The sequence below is a fragment of the Wyeomyia smithii genome, chromosome 1 (genome assembly GCF_029784165.1).
Source record: "Wyeomyia smithii strain HCP4-BCI-WySm-NY-G18 chromosome 1, ASM2978416v1, whole genome shotgun sequence".
In the NCBI taxonomy this organism is placed as follows: Eukaryota; Metazoa; Arthropoda; class Insecta; order Diptera; family Culicidae; genus Wyeomyia; species Wyeomyia smithii.
This window is the reverse complement of record NC_073694.1, coordinates 6,409,966-6,429,584: the sequence shown is the minus strand read 5'-3', so window position 1 is coordinate 6,429,584 and position 19,619 is coordinate 6,409,966. Positions and strand designations below refer to the sequence as shown.

The window sequence follows — 19,619 nt, the reverse complement described above, 5'->3', positions numbered from 1 at the left end:
TGTTTGTCATCTGCTCTGATATTATCCTATTTATATTAAATTACGCTTATCAGCTTTTAGAAAACGTTTCCGAAAAAGTCTACCGAATCTGTGTGGGTGTATGTTTTTTTGTGTGCTCCTCCTTCGTCGAGAAGGTTTCTTTTTTTCTGCTTGCTTCTTATGTTTTAGATTACTAGTTTCCAGTTTTTTCCTCGTTTTTTTGTTCGTATAAAAATTGACTTTATTCCTAATTTATTTAACAGTGTTTACTTACAATGTTCTTTCCTTAACTCCGACAGCGTCGATAGAAATTCGACTATTTGAACCCAAAATCGTGAGGGTGTTTGATTTTTTTTACTTCCATTTTCCACTACTACACAGTGCTGCTTACTTGTTATGACACATCGTTTGGTATTTCAGTGTTTTTTTTTTAGTACAAAATTTAGTATATTAATGACAGAGAGAAAGTACAGTCCAAGTTTGTGTGTATGTGAGTGTGTGAGTTGTTTCTCATGACGACACCATCGAAGCAACCGCTGAGGTAATAAAATCACCTCACGAACGAGTGTGCAAACATAATTTGGCTCCAACCGACTGACAAATGAGGAGTAGATCGGTGATTGTTTTTGTTTATAATATGAAATTAAAATTTCAACTTGTCGATTTTTATTCGATTAAATGGGGTATTTAAGAGGGCTGTGTGCTGGTGGCCACTTCCCTCTCGCTAGTGCTTAATTGATTACGCGAGTCGACGTCCCCCCAATTAGCGTTGTTCGGTTGCGTTGTTAATGACAAGTGGATGATGAGAATTGTTGGGCGAGTTTTTTTTGTATGTGTGCATTTCGAACATTAATGCCAATTTTGCTTGGATTTATGCTCAACCTGTTAAAGTTCAAAAGAGTTGCAGTGTATTTTTATTATTCGTGCTAATTACTGACGCATTCCATGGAAACTCTGCTGACAAGAGTATTGAATTTGCGAATAAACCTCCATTGAATGGGTGAAAAATGACTGCTTATGCATTGGGATGGAAAATGTTATTTAATTCTTTCCATCCCTTGTACAATTCAAAAAACATATTTTCATAAGAACTTGTGCGAAATGGGCTCTCAGCTACAGATCAGTTCTAAGTACCTACTGCTGACATATTCATTGACCGAAGACGCTCGATACCCTATTTGATGGAACAATGTAACGGGAACCAGAAACCCCATTTTTTGTATCTCAACCTGTTAAATGTTTTAAAGTGATCTCAGGCTTGCACTATTTGCCGTCAGATGGCCCCATGTTTAACTTGCACGACGACTACCGTACAAGTTTAACTTTAGGCCGTCTGATGTCAAATAATTGTCGCTCCATAACTGATTCGTAACGCTCGTAACAACAAAATTCACAGTGGCCACTCAAACTGAGAAAACTGTGAAAAAAAAGTTTAAAACCGGGAATAATATTCCATACTCATCTGAAGCTCAAGTGGATTTTTTTGTCAATACCTGGGAGAGAGAACGAATCATGACGCAATAAAATTTTAAGTTAAAAAAAAACATCAAAGCAGGCGACGCATAAATTCGCCGTTTTTTGGTAGCGAGAAACTATCTTTCTGCTGTAGCCCGCGCATGACTCGAATGAAGTTTTTGACACCAGGAGATTTATTTGCATATAAGAGAGTCTTTTCGCAGATATTTTTCGGGTTTTTAAGCAGTTGTAGATTTCGATGAATCGTGCTTTTGAATAAAAGTAGAAGCAAACTAAAAAAGAAATCCGCTGTCTCGTCTATTCCGGCTACTTGTATCCAGAAAAAACAGCCGGTCGTGAGTTTTTCAAATGTTTGCCGCTATATTCCTCACCAGCACTCGCCCATCGTAATTCAGCGATCTTTATGGTTGAAGGGTTTGATGTGTTGGATAGTTTAGAATCTACAAGTAAGGCGTCAGTTGTAGAAACAACCTGTGAAGAGAAATGCACTTCTGAGAAGAATGAGCAGAATGAGCAGTCCCACATGCCATTCCGATTCATTATCATGTTTCCAGCTAAGGATTTTAACAATTGATATTCAATTTACTCCAGCGCAAAGTAAGCACAATGGCGAGCGGAGTGGTGTTGGACGAAATGAGGATCAATGAAGCTGTTGATCCCGAAAGGGTACCAGTATCACTTGAAATATTTTCAAAAACATTGGATTTGAAGTAAAAAAAAAAAAAAAAACGATCCATTATGATCGATAATGATCTGAAATCAAGCGGCCAGTTCGTTGGGTTCGCAATACTTTTTTGAAAAGCTGTCCTACCGAAGCTTTTGTGGATACTGCGTCGTATTCAACTACTACCGATTAGACTAGACTCGGATTCAACCAGCTCGGCGGTTTTCATCTGTACTCAATGGCTAGCTGAGCACCAATGGACGATATCGGATTCCGGCTCTGCCGAGGTGACACCGTGGACTCCATTTACGTTGCATCATTATCACCAACCATGTAAACTGATTGGTCCAGGCAAAGCTACATCACCACTCAGTCTACCGAGGCAACTCTAAAAAATCCGTTGCTGCTGCAGGATGCGATCATTTCTTAAAAACTGAACGAACAAGTTGTAGAGTCAAATTCTAGAGAGGATTGTAATACCATCCGTACACAACCTCCCTGTCCGTGGCCTGCGAACGAAAACAGATCTTTTCCTTCTAGCAGTATATGAATCACGATACGATGTCATAGTCTTCACTGAAACATGGCTTGACGATAAGATATATTCTTCTCAACTATTCGGCAATTTCTATGTTGTATACAGAATGCATCGTAAGCGATTTGATAACGTTCATGTTGCTGTATCAGCTTTACTAAACAGTTGCCTAGATCAAGCTCCTGTAGATAACTCTCCCGAGCATCTGTGGGTAACACTCAAATTATCGGATATAAATAGTAGTTGTTGGTGTACTATATTTACCTCCGGACCGCAAAAATGGTTTGGCGAGCATAAACAAACACATTGATTCTGTTAGGGCTATTTTTTCCAATCTGAGAGAGCATCAAGCACTTTTGTCTGCTTGGTTGTTGTTGTTTTTGTGATGTTTTCTAATTCGCATATCTCAATTGCATGCTCGGCGCTACTCGGTAGATTTAGTCAAAATGGTTTAAAATGACTTAACCACATTCTTTACGGAGAAACGGAGAGGTTTTCGACCTAATACTAACATCGAACTCACTAATTGGACACTACCAGATATTCGAAAGCCTAGAAACGTTAACTTCAGTAGACAATGTTCGTCCTGCCATTTTATTTGATGTTGTAGTACCTGTCCCATCGTTTTGCCTTTCTCCTAGAAAGGTATAGCAATCACTTGCAAAACCGAAAGTCCAGATTTTTATTCTCCCTCACTTTTCTCAGAGATGGCTGGACCGATTTTCATGAAATTAATTGCAAATGAAAGGTCTTGTTTTCCCATAAGACCTTATCAAATTTCATTGTAATCGGATTTTTAATTTAGAGATTATGTTTCAAAATGTAAAAATCATGAAACATCATTATCTCAAAAACTACACAACCGATTTGAACAAAATTGTTTTCAAATAAACGGGCTACCTGAAAAACCCTTAACTTTTGAATTTTATAAAGATTGAACTTGTGGTTCAAAAGTTATGACAAGAAACGTGTTTTGAAGACTACTTAATCTCACTCATGTTTCTCAGAGATGGCTGAACCGATTTTCATAAAATCAGTGTCAAATGGAAGGTCTAGTTGCCCAATAAGACCCTATTGATTTGTTTTGCAATCGGACTATTACTTTGCCTGTTATGTTTAAAAATGTGAAATCCAGCTATGAAAAGGAACATATTCCAAAGACTACTTGCACTCACTCACTTTTCTCAGAGATGGCTGACCCGATTTCCACAAAATTAGTGTCAACTAATAAGTCTAGCTGCCTCGTAACACCCTATTGAATTTTACTGTAATCGGACTGTAACTTCGTCTGTAAAGTACTAAAATGTGAAAATCACGAAACTTCATTATCTCAAAAACTACACAACCGATTTGATCAATATTATTATCAGATGAGCGGGCTAGTTAAGGGTTAACTGATGAATTATGATTGAACACGTGGTTTCAAAGTATGGCTGCCCCATACGTTCCCTTTTCATTTGATTGTAATTGAACTTAAGCCACCGTTATGTATTAAATTGTTAATAAAACAATAAAGTCTATTATTTCACATGACTTTTTTGAACATAACTAGTGTAATACGAGCGAATCATCTCTCAAACTTACAAATAACAAACCTCATAACAATTTGATATGTGGGTCAAAAGTTATGGAAAGAGAAGAAATTCAAAGACTATTTAAAACTATACTTGCTTTGATTGATATATTTATGTGGCCTCAACATAATTTAAATGTGGTTTTGTACTGTTTGAACGTTCCAAAGTCATTGATTCCTTGCGATGTGTTCAAAGTCTGCAAATGCACGACGAATCGGCCATAGGATATGATCAAAGCCAAAAGACAAATCGTTTGGTTTATCGGTTTTATTGGTATTATCGAAATGACAACATCCTCGACTTTTGGCTTCTGTACATCGCCCTAATTCTGAATATATTCATATTGGGTGGTATTCGGTCATTTTCAGCAAATTTTCTGGCATCAATCTAACACCGGAAATACCCATGTTGGGAGGTATTTAGTTATTTTGGTTGTTTTCCAGAAACTAACAGTGGTCGTCTTTATATTCAAAATGGTGTCAAGGGTCAATGTTTGGTTTCTATGCATCATCTCGATTACGGAAATATCCATGCTCAGTATTATTTGGTCATTTTCGACTGTTTCCTATAAGTTGCCATTTAGCGATTCGAAATGGCGCCTGAGGTCAATTGTTAGCTCATTGCATCATTCTGGTTCCAGAGATACTCATATTGGATGGTATTTGTTTATTTTGGGCTGTTTTTCACAAACCGGTCGCCATCTTGGATTTCAAAATGGTATTTAATATAATTTCTGGCCTCTGAGCGTCATTCTGGTTGAAAAAACACTCATATTGGGTGTAATTGGATCATTTTCGATTTCAGCTGCTGTGTCATTCTAGATCCGGAGATACTCATGTTAGACGGAAATCGGCCATTTTTGGATGTTTTTCCAGAAACCACAAGTTGCCATCCTACAATTCATAATGGTGTCTGAAGTCGATTTGTGGCTCCAGTGCATCATTACGATTCCGAAAATACCCATATTGGGTGGTATTTGGTCGTTTGCCGCTGGTTTTCCGTAGCCGGAAGTCGCCATATTAGAATTCAAAATGGTTTCTGTGGTCGAATTTAGCTCCTGTGTATCTTTCTTGTGGTCCCCGTGGCTCTGTGGTTAGCGATGTCGAGGATCTTTTTGAACTGGAAATTTTCTCGCCCCAGTGCTGAGGGCACGGTGTATCGTTGTACTTATCCTACACATGCAAAATGTGCCAAAAACAATATCCAAAATGTTGCCTGAGGTCGATTATGGAACATATTTGATACCACTAAAAACATTCACCTGCCAAATATGGTTCCATTTAGTTGATTAGTTCGCGAGATGTGCAGAAATTTGTGCAGAAATATGTGCTTCCATAAGAGGGAAGGGCGTCGAACCATTATGGACATATTTATTACCCTTTAGAACATCCACATGCCAATTTCGGTTTCATTTGCTTGGTTTGTTCTTGAGTTGTGCAGAAATGTATGTTTCATTTGTATTGGACCCCTCCTTTCCAGAAGAGGGAGGGGTCTCAAACTATCATAGGAACCTTTATCGGGACCAAAAACCCCTACATACAAATTTTCACGTCGATCGGTTCGGTAGTTTTCGAGCCTATATGGATCAAACAGACATACAGACTGGACTACATTTTTATATGTATAGATTACAACATCAATATTTAAGAACCTAAAGAGTGACATACATTTATTGGATTGAAGCGTTCATGTAAATCTATTTTTACAAATAAAAGTTTGAATGAGAAAGGCTAGGTCTGACCGCTAGGTGGATTAATTTAGGTTTTTAATCTTACTTTAACGGAACCGTACTGAACTATCGTAGAGCAATTATAACGCGTTGAACGAATTTTTTTAGCAAATGGGCTGGACGTTTCTAGAGGTACTGCAGAGGCCTGTAGGCCTCCTTCCCAGCCACCCTGGGGAAATGCTCATTTGCGACGTCTCAAGCGCATACGATCAAGGACATTCCGAAATTATAACAAAATCCGTTTCCCGTTATATTAAAAACAATTTGTTCGTGTCAGTAATCATTACCGCCTCTACAACCGATATCTCTCAGCGTACATAATAATCTCCGTAGAAACCCCACGCAATTTTGGACGTTCGTCAACTCTAAACGAAAAGATGATGGACCCCCTATTCAAATGTTTCTGGATCAAAACTTTTCGCCATCTATTTCAAAAATGCATTCAACAGTTCCACTGTCTCCATTGAACGAGTTTCACGTCAATTTTTCACGTCACTCAGCTCAAATTGCATACATTTCTGTGTTCTGAAATGATGCATGAACACATTAATTCAGCCTATGACGTTGCTCTTCAATGAATCACTTCGTAAGGGCGTATCATGCTGGTCCATCATGTTCCTTTGTTCATAAAAAAGAAAATTGCAAAATATTGCAAACTATCGTGGCATAACGTCATTATGTGCATGCTTGAAAGTATTTGAGATCTGTTTCTACAAATTTGGTTCAGATTACTTCATACTGCTCTGAAATATGGGTGCTGGTTCTCAGGTTGACGTAATATACACTGACCTCAAAGCGGCCTTTGATAGACTCGATCATGAACTACTGTTGAGAGTCTCCGATGATCTTATCAGTTGGTTTAGGTCCTATACAGATGGCTTCATGTCAAGTTCGGATCCGTATTATCTGAAAGCTTTTCCAATATGTCAGGCGTACCACAAGGAAGTAACCTCGGTCCACTTCTGTTTTCCATTGTTATCAACGAGCTGTCAATTCTACTGCCGCCGGGATGTCGGCTTTTCTACGCGGATGATGTTAAATTATACATGACTGTAAAATGCATCGATGATTGTCTAGTGTTCCAATAATGGATCAATACTTTCGAAGAAAGGTGCTCGAGAATCTTGTACCTGACCCCTCCAGGGCCGAAAAAATGAAAATTTTTCTACCTGCCCTTCCGCGAAATCTAAACCGAATTTCCCGGACGAACACATACGATTCGCATAGATTTTCTAGGATTCCCCGTATTGGATTCGTGAGCGACCTTGAAAAGGATTACTGAAAAAAATCACAGGAGGGTTGTGTGCAAAGCCACGACCGCGAGGTTGAAGTAGAATACTTTTACACAGCTCTACTTACGGCTGCACATTAACCTACGGCCGGGCGGAACGGTTCAAGCCGCTTTTCGCGTTTAGCCTGGCAGAGGTCTAATATGCACGGCCAACACAATAGAAAGGTGTTTTCACATTGAAAATTAGACACGGCTTTACTGGAGTGAGTGTTGGCAAATGCATCTACCGCTAATACCGCCGCTATCGTACGAAAGCGCTTCGTTTCATGTGGGTAATAATATAACCAACGAAAAATGACGCGCGTCTAAGCACACCCGAACTGTTTCGCCATGCCGCTTCCATTTACTTCCTTATAGCATCCGCCTCATGGAAGTACCGGCTGCACCTACCGCTGAGGCTGTGACCATACTGCTACTGGTACCCAAAACTATTAACTCTTCAAATTAAGTCTTTTATTTGTCCTCAAAAGAACAATTGTTCAATTCCATATCGGATATAATGCAATCGCAGCTCTGTAATATTACCGACAGTAATATTCTTCTGAACAAAATGATCCAACTTTTCCATTAGAGGAAGTGCCGGCTGATGTACGGCAAAAATCTCGCCCGATCGCTCGCGTTGGCGTTCGTTCTCAGGCAGAGGCCTGAGACGTGATGACCAACCACAGGGCAAGTGATTTGTTTAATTTGAAGGCAGCCTAAGGCGCAACCCGCTGATATATTATGTTACCGCTGAGTGCTGATATCTGCTGCTGCTGCTGTCAACGTTGTGGACGGTCCATCCAGCTCACCTTCCGACTAATGAATGTAGCTAGTTTTCCGAGAAACACTCTTTTATAGCCGAAGGGTGCTACGTAATAGGCCACGCCCTATCAGTTCAGTTGTTCCATTCCCTAATGTTCTTCAGACAAATTATTCCACAATTCGCATTCGATTTTTGTATCCAGCGAATAAACACCGATGATGCTCTCACACACGCAACGGTTTTAACCCGTATCTTATTGCGGTTTGTAACATCAAGCGATTTCGTTTGCTCGCTGTTGCGTGTTGCATCATGTTGCTACTTGGCAGCTGGGAGACGACTAAATTCTGTTTATGCTGATTGATTGAATCGACTTCATATTAGCTCTGCATAGTCGAACTAACTGCTTTTGTGAATGCGTTCTAACAGAGCAGTTTATTATTCAATGTCGGTTATGCTGATCGCAGCCTTTGCGCTGCCCCTACAGGGGGTTTTCTAAATAAAGTAAAAATTAGACAACTACAACAGAATTTGATTGCATCCCACACAGAATGTCTGCTTGTGTTGATGCCAGAAAATTATTAACCTTCAATTATTTTTTTTATTTGCCTTGAAAAAAAGCATTTTGCGGTTCAAAATCGGTTGCTAATTACCACCTTTGAGCTGCCCTAACATTGGGGGAATTAGGATACACGGACAACATGCACTGTGGAAGCTATTTTACATTCAGTAAATTCGACGGGTGCGACAGATTTAAATTGCTAGGATGCAACACAGAATGCTTGCTTGCGTTGACAAAAATTATTAACTTTCAATGACTTGTTTATTTGCCTTCAAAAAGGCGTTTTGATTTCCAAAATTGGATTTCCTGATGGCAATCTTCATGCTGCCCCAACACGGGGGGAATAATGGCTGTCTGGCGACACACGCTGAGAAAAACCGCGCAGCTCCTGAGACGTGGTGACCAACCACAGGGCTAGTGCTGCTGGAAAGGAAGGACGACTGCTGTTGTCGCTGTCTAGAACTATTATGAGCGGCTCCGGCTGAAACAGGCTCTTATATAGGCCAAATAGCATGTTTTCAATTGCAAGGTATATGATCCTGTCGACCGTGCTTGGAAAGCAAGCATATAACGACCAATCAGAGGTCGAATTTTTCGTTTTGACAAGGCTTGACTATTTTCAATAGTACAATAGTGTGAATAATAAAATTACAATTATCTTATTTTGGGAAGAATCTTAGAAGATTTTCCAATCTATTGCTGCAAGAACGAAGGAAATCCATCGGATACTAACCGATTTATTAGCTTTTGAAATTGGACATATTTTTCACTTTTTTCGGTTTTAGATTTTCATTTCACATCCCTATGTAGCCGAACTTCCTGAGAGAAGTATTCTACTTCAAAAGAATCCTCAGGAATGCCCTGTAAATGGCTCTAGGATTCTTGAATAAGAATCGTGAGTGGGAATCCTCCGGATCATGTTTGCGATTCCTTTCACGATTCCGTCACCGAGTTAAAGGTATCCTGGGGATTCTTACTCAGGATTCTCTGCGTGTTAGTAAGGGTTGATCCAACCACAAATTTATCATAGTTTTTGGGACAATAGAGTGAAAACGGTACCAAAATCTTGCTTTGAATATATCAAACTTCAAGTTTTTGCTAAACAACACTGTTGGCGATCGGTATTTAGCCACTTGGACATCTATTGGCTACTACTGTCCGAGTTACGGGAATCAAAGCCCCGGTGTATCTGGCTGGTTCCGAATTCAGACTTGTGGCATATCGAAGAACTCGACTAGGAGCGGCTACGGTGCAATCTACTGGGTCTGATTGAGCATAGGAGCTTCGTTGCTCAGGCATATTCAAAAAAAAAAAAAAAATCGCAGGTTTTGAAGAAGGTCACTGGAAACCAAGGCAAGCAGCTTTGGTAATTGTTACCAAATCTTTTCTCGGACTGCAGAACAGTTCATTAACACAGTGTGGGTATAATATCGTGTATACATTCAGGTTCACTCAGGATGGTGCAGAAAAATTAATTTTCTGTTGTACGGTTTGAGCAGTGCAGACCGACAGCTTTGCAGGTTGCTACCGCAGTACATGCACGATGCAAGAAATTTCTCTTATGGTGTCTATGACCGGGAATATTGACCGGATTTATTGACCAAACAACATGCACAACACAGACATCGCAACAGTCGCTTTAGATTATTCGAAGATTGAAATAATGACAGTGTTTGATATGATTATTTGTAAGCTGAATAATGCAGAAACGAATCCTTTGTTTCACGTTGCTGAATACATTTTATTGTAGCAGCAGTAGAACCAGAGTGAGTTTACCAACCATAAGTTACTAAATAACCAGCAAAAGCGCGAAATGTGGAACCTGTTGATGGGGATTTCGTTTTCACTTCAAGTAGGGCACCAGTAACCCAGTGGATCGTGGATTTTGGGGCCAGCTTGTGCTAATCTGGAGTTAATCACTTCTATCGAGGACTAACGAAATGATGTTCCATTTGACTTATCGGTGTGTTGTACGTTTTTGATCGGGACATGAATCTTTTAATCTGTGGGAAAAATGGTTAGAAAAGTATAAGGGTGGAGTTCAACGAAGACGGCGATACAATTGAAACGAGAAGAACTATTTACAAACTCGGTTAAGAGCAGAACCAACGACAATTGGCAACTGGCATCAAGATTAAGCATCACGTACGGCTTGCCATTTCTAGAGCGAATTTAAAAGAAGACAACGGTTGTAATGGATCTGCTACACAGCGACCTATGTTGACCAATGAGGACAGTAACTCAGCATATGTTTGTTCCTAAGAACAAGCGGTCAACAAGGTGACGATTAGTCGGGATACTCAAAAATGTAAGTATGCCATTATACCAGCTTTCGCTGTTCGACCTAACCTGCCGTGATGTAGAGGCAGTAAAAAACCTGAGGCAGATTGAACCAATGCTGTAATTATCGATGGTGAAGTCAATCAAGATGCAGAACTCTGAAGTGTTTTGGACGCCAGCCTGTTCTAGGATGCCAATGGAGGGGAACCGGATGCAGGATCTGATGTGAAGCTAGAACAAGTCGTAGATGTACGTCGCCCTCTCACTTCAATACTACTGTCCATATGGTAGATATGGTAGTCTAGTACGTCGCACCTTTGAAGAAGCAGTGGAGAGTTCAGAGAAGGCGTCGTAGAAAAACGCAATAATAGAAGGATTATAGTCGATAGCTCATAACAATGCGTAATAAATAACAACATTACCGGCGGGCAAGAAAATTATGTCACTGGGTTTTTGAGAAGAAAACGAACAAGAATAAAAAATTTGCTAGTTCCACAAAGTTTCACACAAAAATATTGAATATTTCACACAATAATATCTAAAACGATTAGGTTTTTGCTCCTGTTGTGATGCAAATAACGTCCTAATAGTGTTCTTTGTGACCAACCTGAGAAAATTTCTCATCAAACATGTTGATGTTAGAATAATATATTTAAATCAGAACCTAGGAGATCCAATGTACATATGGTTGCTCTCTGGGTTCACGATGGACGGCGATAACATGGAACCTTGAACTGAACAAGACGCTCGTGGAAGTGGGTTTCAAACCATCAAAGAAACGATTGTTGTCTCTACGTCAGGAAGTGCAGCTTCAAGGTAACGTCCAGTGCTGATAAAAGTCATTTTCCCCAGCAAAATTCTTCGAAAATTACAGCCAATCATTTTCAATTTTCACTTCCAATGATCGCAGCACTCTTTCCGATACACTAGATTTTCGTCCTAGTAACGTGCTGTTATACTCAGATGAAATAGATCGCGCGCATCGTTCACGGCTACGGAATAAAATTTGACGACAAATCCAACCAAATGATCTTCACTTTAAAGCGAAAAATAAAAACAAACAGTCCACTCAACCAAAATAAACCTCACCGAAACACTTTTTCACTGACACTGACCGATGCCTTGACAATCTTCGTTAACTGATAAACTGATTTTGTTGTCTTGCTTCCATCGCATGAAATATAATGAGGTGTTTTGACAGTTCACTTCTATGCAAAAAGCGGGAAAGGAGAACTCTGAAAGGATTGTAAAAAAATAACGTTTATGGATGCTTTTTTTTCACTTCCACTCAACGTCTCTTGGAGACTTCAAATTCTTTTTCGGAATTCAAGTCGCCGTTATGAGAAGTACGTTATGCTCAAAACAGAGAAAGTACATCCTATTGGATCCTTACCACTCGCACCCCAAGAAGGAGATACTGCTGCGGAACAACCAGTAGTATTCAAGCTCGATTGGTGGATTGCTATACGTGGCCATGTGTACCAGGTTGGAGCAGTAAGGACTCAATCGTCCACAGAATCCTACACCCAACGCAAACGGGGAACATTTTATTACTTTAGGGCAATTTTTTATTACTAATTGTGTCTTATGACTGCGCATTATACACAATTAGTAACAACTAAAAAGTAACAAAAATTATGACGGCCACACGCTTGTATGTGTTTCTGCAGGAGAACATACAGCCAAGCACCGCACTGCATGTGTTAGCAAGACTTCGCTCGCTACATTTGTATTGATGCAAAGATCTGGTTTATTTTTGTCCCTTTCATCCATTCATAATCAGAATCTATGCCGTCCACCTCAATTGTCTAATTAGAAACACTTTCGTTTCGTCCCCCAGTGTTTACTTGAAATGGAAATATGTAATACTGTCTGACCAGAGTTGCCGAAGCTGCGAATATTGTTCTGGATGGGCACAAGTTTTGTATTTTCAAACAGGTCCAAATAAGTTTCCATGAACCAACGATTATGTGCTGTAGATAGCTTGCAAGAAAGCGAATGTTTTTGTTTTTCTCTAACGCAGTTTACAGATCGTGATGTCATTTTAAGGCGCATTTCAAGTCTTTAAAATCATCAACGTTTGCTCACTCTATGACGGGGAAAATGCTGCTTGGCAGCTCTTGTCATATTTTTTCGCTACTCCGTATGCATACAACGAGCGAACTAATACACGCACACCGGATGAATTGGAGATAGAAGAAACTTGAAAGGCCTCTGCCAGGCTGAACGCCAACACGAGCGATGGGACGAGATTTCTGCCGAAGGTTAATGAACAGTTTTACTTACGGCTGTTTATTTACCGACGGCAAGAATCTCGCCCGATCGCTCGCGTTGGCATTCAGCCTGGCAGAGGCCTAACATGTGCAACATATGAGACGGTGTGTGGTTTTTTTTTTACTTGAGATGGAAAGGGAGCATTTTGCGATAGAAAAAAGTTTGCATGTGGTTGAAACGACCATTATTAGATAGTCGTTCTCCCGTAACACGTGCTAAATATATGACAGTATGTGTTGTTACTCGACTGGGGAAGAATTTTATTGCCTTTTAAGTAATAGGTTTGTTACCCAAAAGGCAATTTTGCGCTATTGCTTCTAAAGTAATAAGGAAAAGTTTTGCGTGTAATCTTAATTTCCTATTTGACTTGGATACTTTCAATGTATTTAATCTGTGAAAATAAGTTTTTAACGTCATTTAGTCTCAGACAAATCAAAAATAACACCATCTATTTTGATTATGAAATTATTGTTTGGTTTGAGCTCAAGGCTTATGAAGAAAAATGATTAATTGAGTTTTGGAAGCATTAGTGGATTTCTTTTTACTTTTGCAAGTAGTTTGAAAAACTATTTAAACTTTTCTGCAATCGACTGCATGTGGCACAAAGACATTTCCTTTACGGAAATGCTTGTGTTATCTCCCACACCTGACCTGTTGTACCGGTTTGGACTCAAGATTAAGAACCTTGGGGCACATCTGCTTTGCTCAGATTTTGAATGAATATTTTCTGAATCGCAATTTTACCCTTATACCATACGCTAATTTAGTGTCGTTTTTATGTCTCGAAGAGCAGCAGTCAGATGGAATAACCATATTGTTCATCTGCATGAATTGAATTTTCATTGATGTGTGACATCATTCAAAATCATCATAGTTATTGAAAGTTTTCTTCAAAATTTGTATTGCGCTCTCAGAGTGATGTTCAATGAAAATGTATAAGACCCCATTCTAGGTGCTTCCATATTTTTGAAGTTTTTAATGAATGTTCTATTCTCAAATTCAATTACCTTTTCAGACAAAAAATCATAAGTACAAATTTGATTGAATTGACGAATGGCTTTATTTCAAATTGAATTTGAAATTTTAACTATAATTTTAAATATATGGGTTGAAAGAAAATGATTACCAACTTCACCTGTTGGAATAGGTTTTGAAGATTTCTTGAGAACCTTCGAAAGCTTCCAAAAATGTTTCGAAACATTTTTAATTTTTCGACTTTAGACTTAAAGTCTATGTTTAAATCTATGTTTAATCTCTTTCTCTCTCTGTAAACCTTGATCGTGATTGATAAACGTAAAATTTCAAATAAACGCTAGTGTGTTGATTTTGACGCTCGCGTACTTTTTGTTTTAAACGAATTAAAAGCTGGAAGTTTTAATCGTAAATTGGTGAATCATAATTCACTCGAGTCTTTGGAACAGAACAGCTAATAGTAATAAATGAGTTTGATTAAGTCTGAAGATAAGATTATTTAGTCCCTGGATAAGTAATGTCGCTGGCGTCGCTCGATTTCAATAGGTTATGTAGGTACAGCCGAAATTCGTTAGTTGGAACACGACTGCCACCCAACTAGCGATTCGTGTTCGTTAGTTGGATGAACTGACAACTGGGCAAATTTTTCAAAGAGGAGCGCCGATTGTTTATTTTCTTCCTGCTTTGTAAATTTTTTCTAATTTCATTGCGGTAAAACTATGTCAAAAAATGAACTTTGCTCATCTGTCTTGCTGCTGTAGTAAATATTTTATGTATTTTTCCATCAATTTTTCATACAAAAAATCCAACGAGAAGCCAAATGATAAAGCGCAAGCACATCACTCTTCTTCTTACTTAAAAAATGGACGATCGCTACGCTGTATATTTCCGGTGAAGGCGTTGAAGAAATAATAGAACAAACAACCGAACAATAAACCTCTAAATTACACACAAAATGTTGTAAATGTATAACATGTACTTTTCAAATTACACGATTGATTATGCCAGAAGTGTCCAGCTAATAGCGCTGAAAAACAAACTTATCAATGCTGAATGTATTAAGCGTAATAATTGAACATGTTTACACATTTTTTTAAACAAAGTTATTTTAGTAATATTTTTTTTCACTTTCCGGACCCCTGAAATGCATTTGAATGGCGTTGAATTCTGACATTAGAGTGCTTTTTAGTTGGATGACAGCCCAACTAGCGAACACCCAACTAACGAACCCTCAACTAACGAACATCAACGAGCGAATCATCACTGTATAGAGTTGATCTGCTGGGAACGTAAGTTCAAACGTCGTTACACTGAACGAAATCGTCGAACCCTTATCAGATGATTTATTATTCAGATCTATCAGATAGGGGAAATTCCGAAAATCATATGAAATACTCGATGCACTCAATAATTTACGTCAAATGATAAGATTCGCTGGGCCACTGGCAAAAAATATTATTATCAATGAAAAATTTTGCATTTATATTTTGAGTGATGTTTGTCGATAATTTACAGCATGCATTCAAGCGCATATATATAAAGAAAATTATCCATGGCCGTCCATTAAGAAAATCATATACAAACATGAACTGTTTTACGATTCAGTTTCACTTTCGAAGTGCTCATCCATAATCTTTCCCATTGTTGAATACAGTCTATTTTTAACTGTATGCACCTATATGTTCCTTCTGAAAAGAATACTTTTTCATATTTGTTTGAACTGCGCAAACAAAGAATAATTATCAGTTTTGAAATGACGCACTGAAAACTTCCAATCGAACTGTCAAAACTCATTCCAATCGAACATAAGAATGTTTGACAAGTGAAGTTTGTCTCAGTAGTTGGGAAGTATTGTGATTTAGTAATAACAAAATGCGAAAAACATAGAGATGAAACTCGATGTAAAAAAAAGGAAAGATGTATCGTGATGTTCGATTTGAACAAAATAGAAAACAATACTTCTTTTTTTTACTACTATATGTAGCAAAACAAACTGAAACAAAAAACGATGAGTAGTCATGTAATTACTTTTATTTTTTGCAATGTTGCTAGTTTTTTGAAATTTTAGAATGGCTGCCATATCGACGGAAATTCAGTCGGCCAAACTTTAAGTCTAGGTCTTTAGTCTTGCCAGGAAAGCTTAAAATAGAGGTAGGGCTACTACATAGATCATGATTCTCGAAGCAGTTTTCAAGTCGAACCGCGACAAATCGACTCTAGTGCTTGGGATCTTTTGTGCAACAAGATATGCCTCGCACACAATGGACACACTAGCAACATTGCTTATCTAGGGACTAAATAATCTTATGTCTGGAGCGAGGTTTTTGGGCTGAAAACGTAGGCTGCGTCAGTTTCGTAGTGTTTCATTTCGCCAGACTAATGATACATTGACTCTATTATAAACTATCTCAGTTTTGCACCACTTAACATCAGACGACCCTCTAGGCTAAATCGTGTACGACATCTACTGAACAATAGTAGAAACTGTGAGAGAGGCCGTTAGCCAACGGTAAAGAAGCAACCGCAAGACTTTTTTTTCAATTTAGCTTTCATGAAAGCCGTTAGCTTTGGGTTTCCATCAAATAATTATTAGTAAATAGTCTCAGGAATACTCTCAGCGCTAATGTTGAATTTGAAATAGAGCATATACCTTAAGCCTAAAACAAACGACAAATCAGTATGTAACAACTCGAGTGAAAACCTCCCACAACTCAATTGTGGTGAATATGGCACTGCTGCAGTGCAGTGACTGGGCAGGTGACTGGCAGCCCGTAAACCATCCTAGCAGGCCGATTAGTTTTTCAATTTACGAGTCCGGAACATAATTTTCCCAGAGCTCGCCCGTTCGCTTCGACCATCCGGTAATTGTTTTGTACCGTGTGCTCGTGTGTGTGTTTATTGTGCCCTCGGTCGGTTGAAAACAATCAAGCAAATCATGGCTGAGCCAAGTATGATGACAGTTCTACAAGGTATGCTATTCACGTCGATGCATTAGTATTAGTGATCGTTATGAACTTTTTCCAATTTTGTATGAAATTTGAAATGATTTTGCATTTTAAACTAAACTTATAAAACATACTTTCCTGAAAAGTTATAGAAATGATGTTGAAACATGTTTTATTTGTGAGGAATACATAAACATGCTGCGGTTTAGGTGAAATATGCTGTTTTTCATCAATTTGCCAGTAACCTTTTTGCACTTTTCGTTTTTTTCTTGTACTCTAATAGCGCTTCTAAATAGAGTCGCTTTTGTTTCATACAGTAACAAAAGTCATGAGCTATGACAATGACTAAGATTATGCTCCAACTATTAGAAATATAGCATTTTTATATATTTTATTTCGACATATTGTCGCAGTTTTTCACACTAAATCTAAATTAATATCAATTTCTAGTGTGTTTCAACTGGAGATTCACTCTCCAACCAAAAAAATTAGATATAAAACAACATAAAACGAGAAATTTCCAAAAATGTTCTGAATTCCATACAAAACGCGAATTTTTTCATAACGAGATTTGTTTGTGTGCGTGGATAGACAAAAATGTAGCATACCTTGTAGAACTGTCATCATACTTGGAAGGCTGAGCTCGTTTATTATTTTCCGCTTCGTTCACGTGTCGTCAGTCAGGCAAAAAGGTGTGTGTTTTTGTTTTGGTTTAAGTTTTTATGTACAGTGTGCAGTGCGTGTGTGTATGTATCTGTGAGCTGTGGGGTGATAGAAATTTCTGTACAATTTATTCTGATTTAGTGTTACTTTTTCCTAGCCAGTTTGTTGTCCCCATCTGCCTTTTGTGAACGTCGATGATGGGCGAATCGTGGTAAGTGTATGTGTGTTAGTGTGTGTGTGTCTATATGTGGTTTTGCTTTTGTTTTTAATATATTCACAAGCGGCCTGATAAAAACAGGTCACCATTTATAGTCCTTTCTCGACGACCGTCCTCCGATCGACCGAGGCGGGGTTTGAGAGGAAGTTTATTCAATTTTTCATATCCTATACAGTGTTTTTTTTGCTTGCTACTGTTTGGTTTTGCCGGTGAGCAAAATGTTCTATTGTATTCATGTGAACGTAAGTGAACGAAACGTCATGCGCGATGATTTAGGAGAGGTTACTCAATGATGCCCCGGGTCTCCCGGTGGCAGGGCTTGCTGCGATGAGATAATGGTGAACACTTTGTGTTTTTTTGTTTGTTTTTTGAATATTGTTCTCAACGGGCTTCTGGTTTGCATTTGGAATTGTTTTGCGGTAAGCGGCTTTCCTCTTTTTTTTTTCATTACTCATACATATATATATAATACGCTTCATTTCAGGTTTATGTTTTCACATTAGTCACGTAGGCGCCATTTTGCGGTAGCATAAATTCGACTAGATGATGATGATGTTGATGATAATAAACACTGTTTTTTGTTAGGTTCTCTTCTACTAGTGGGGATTCAATTTGTGACAAGATCAAATCCCGTTCAGCTACTATCAGTGTTTATATTCGGGATAGCGACCTGTACTCTCCATTATATGATTTCCGTCTGGTCCGGGGCCTGGCATAATGGGTCCACGTCTCGACGGCGGCTGGATTACGCTTCCACTGCTCTCGGTCTCGGTGGAGGGTGGCGAAGGATAGTAGTCTCTGCTGTTCACCAGTTGGTGGCTCAAACTGTTGATATTGTGACAGCTGCCCATTGCTTGTACTCCATTGACGTTGCTGCTGGTGGTGTTGCTGTTGTTGGTGGTAGGATGGCTGTCGTGATGCGACTGCTGTTGCTGATGCGATGGATGTTGTTGAATATGGCCGTGCATGGTACTGGCTGATGATGGACCTTGCGCGTGGGACGAATCCGATCCTTGCTCCATTACCACCACGGAAACCACGTCCTCACTCGCCCATCGGGCTAACTGTTGTTGAGCTTGAAATAAGTCATCACTAAAACAGTGATTGGCAGCAGGGCAATTTCGTGGTGTTTTATACCAAAACAAACAAAGAAAGAAACAAATGGTTGAAAAAACTTTCTTTTGGTCTTTTAGATCACTAACCAAATCAAGAGTAATCACAAAAACGGGAAAACGGAAACGGAAGAAAGGACAAACCGGAAACTCGGCTGCTGCTGTTTGAGTTTCTTTTTTTCATCTGTTAGTTTTCGGCTTGTACAAGGAACAAGCATGGGTGCGGCTGCGAGTGGTATGTGAGTATGTGCGGGTTTTTTGCGCTTAATTGCGTTGCGTTTCAAGTGTTACACATTCATAAAAGAACAAAGAAAACTTATGAAGACCAGAAGAAATTCTACGTAAAGAAAGTAAAATTGCACTCCGGAGACTACACAAGCGGCTACAGTGTCTCTTTGGTTGGTGGCTATTAGGAATAGGAAAAAGTAATCATTGAGAAACCCTTCGGAACGGCGACCAACCAATTGGACACCGTTTTTTTTTTTATGCAATCGTGATGAGAGTGATGGATGATACAACAGAAGAAAGCGGTTTCGAAAAGCGAGCTTGGTAAGTAAGAAGCGTTAACTAGAATCGTTTTTTTTTCGTTCAATTAGAAAGGTGC

The 19,619-nt window shown here is 38.9% G+C and overlaps 1 protein-coding gene across 14 annotated transcripts in view; it reads right to left on the bottom strand.

The window, feature by feature from the left end:
- Positions 1-13,140: 13,140 nt before the first annotated feature.
- LOC129732887 (disintegrin and metalloproteinase domain-containing protein unc-71) overlaps positions 13,141-19,619 on the bottom strand; it is a 932,421-nt gene continuing 925,942 nt past the window's right edge. For 13 of the 14 annotated variants that reach the window (XM_055694302.1, XM_055694349.1, XM_055694294.1 and 10 more), the window contains one exon: positions 13,141-18,995. In XM_055694302.1, the coding sequence (XP_055550277.1) occupies positions 18,548-18,995 (448 nt within the window). In that variant the 3' untranslated portion in view covers positions 13,141-18,547. The remainder of the gene's footprint in view (positions 18,996-19,619) is intronic. The other variant, XM_055694387.1, reaches the window with a different exon arrangement.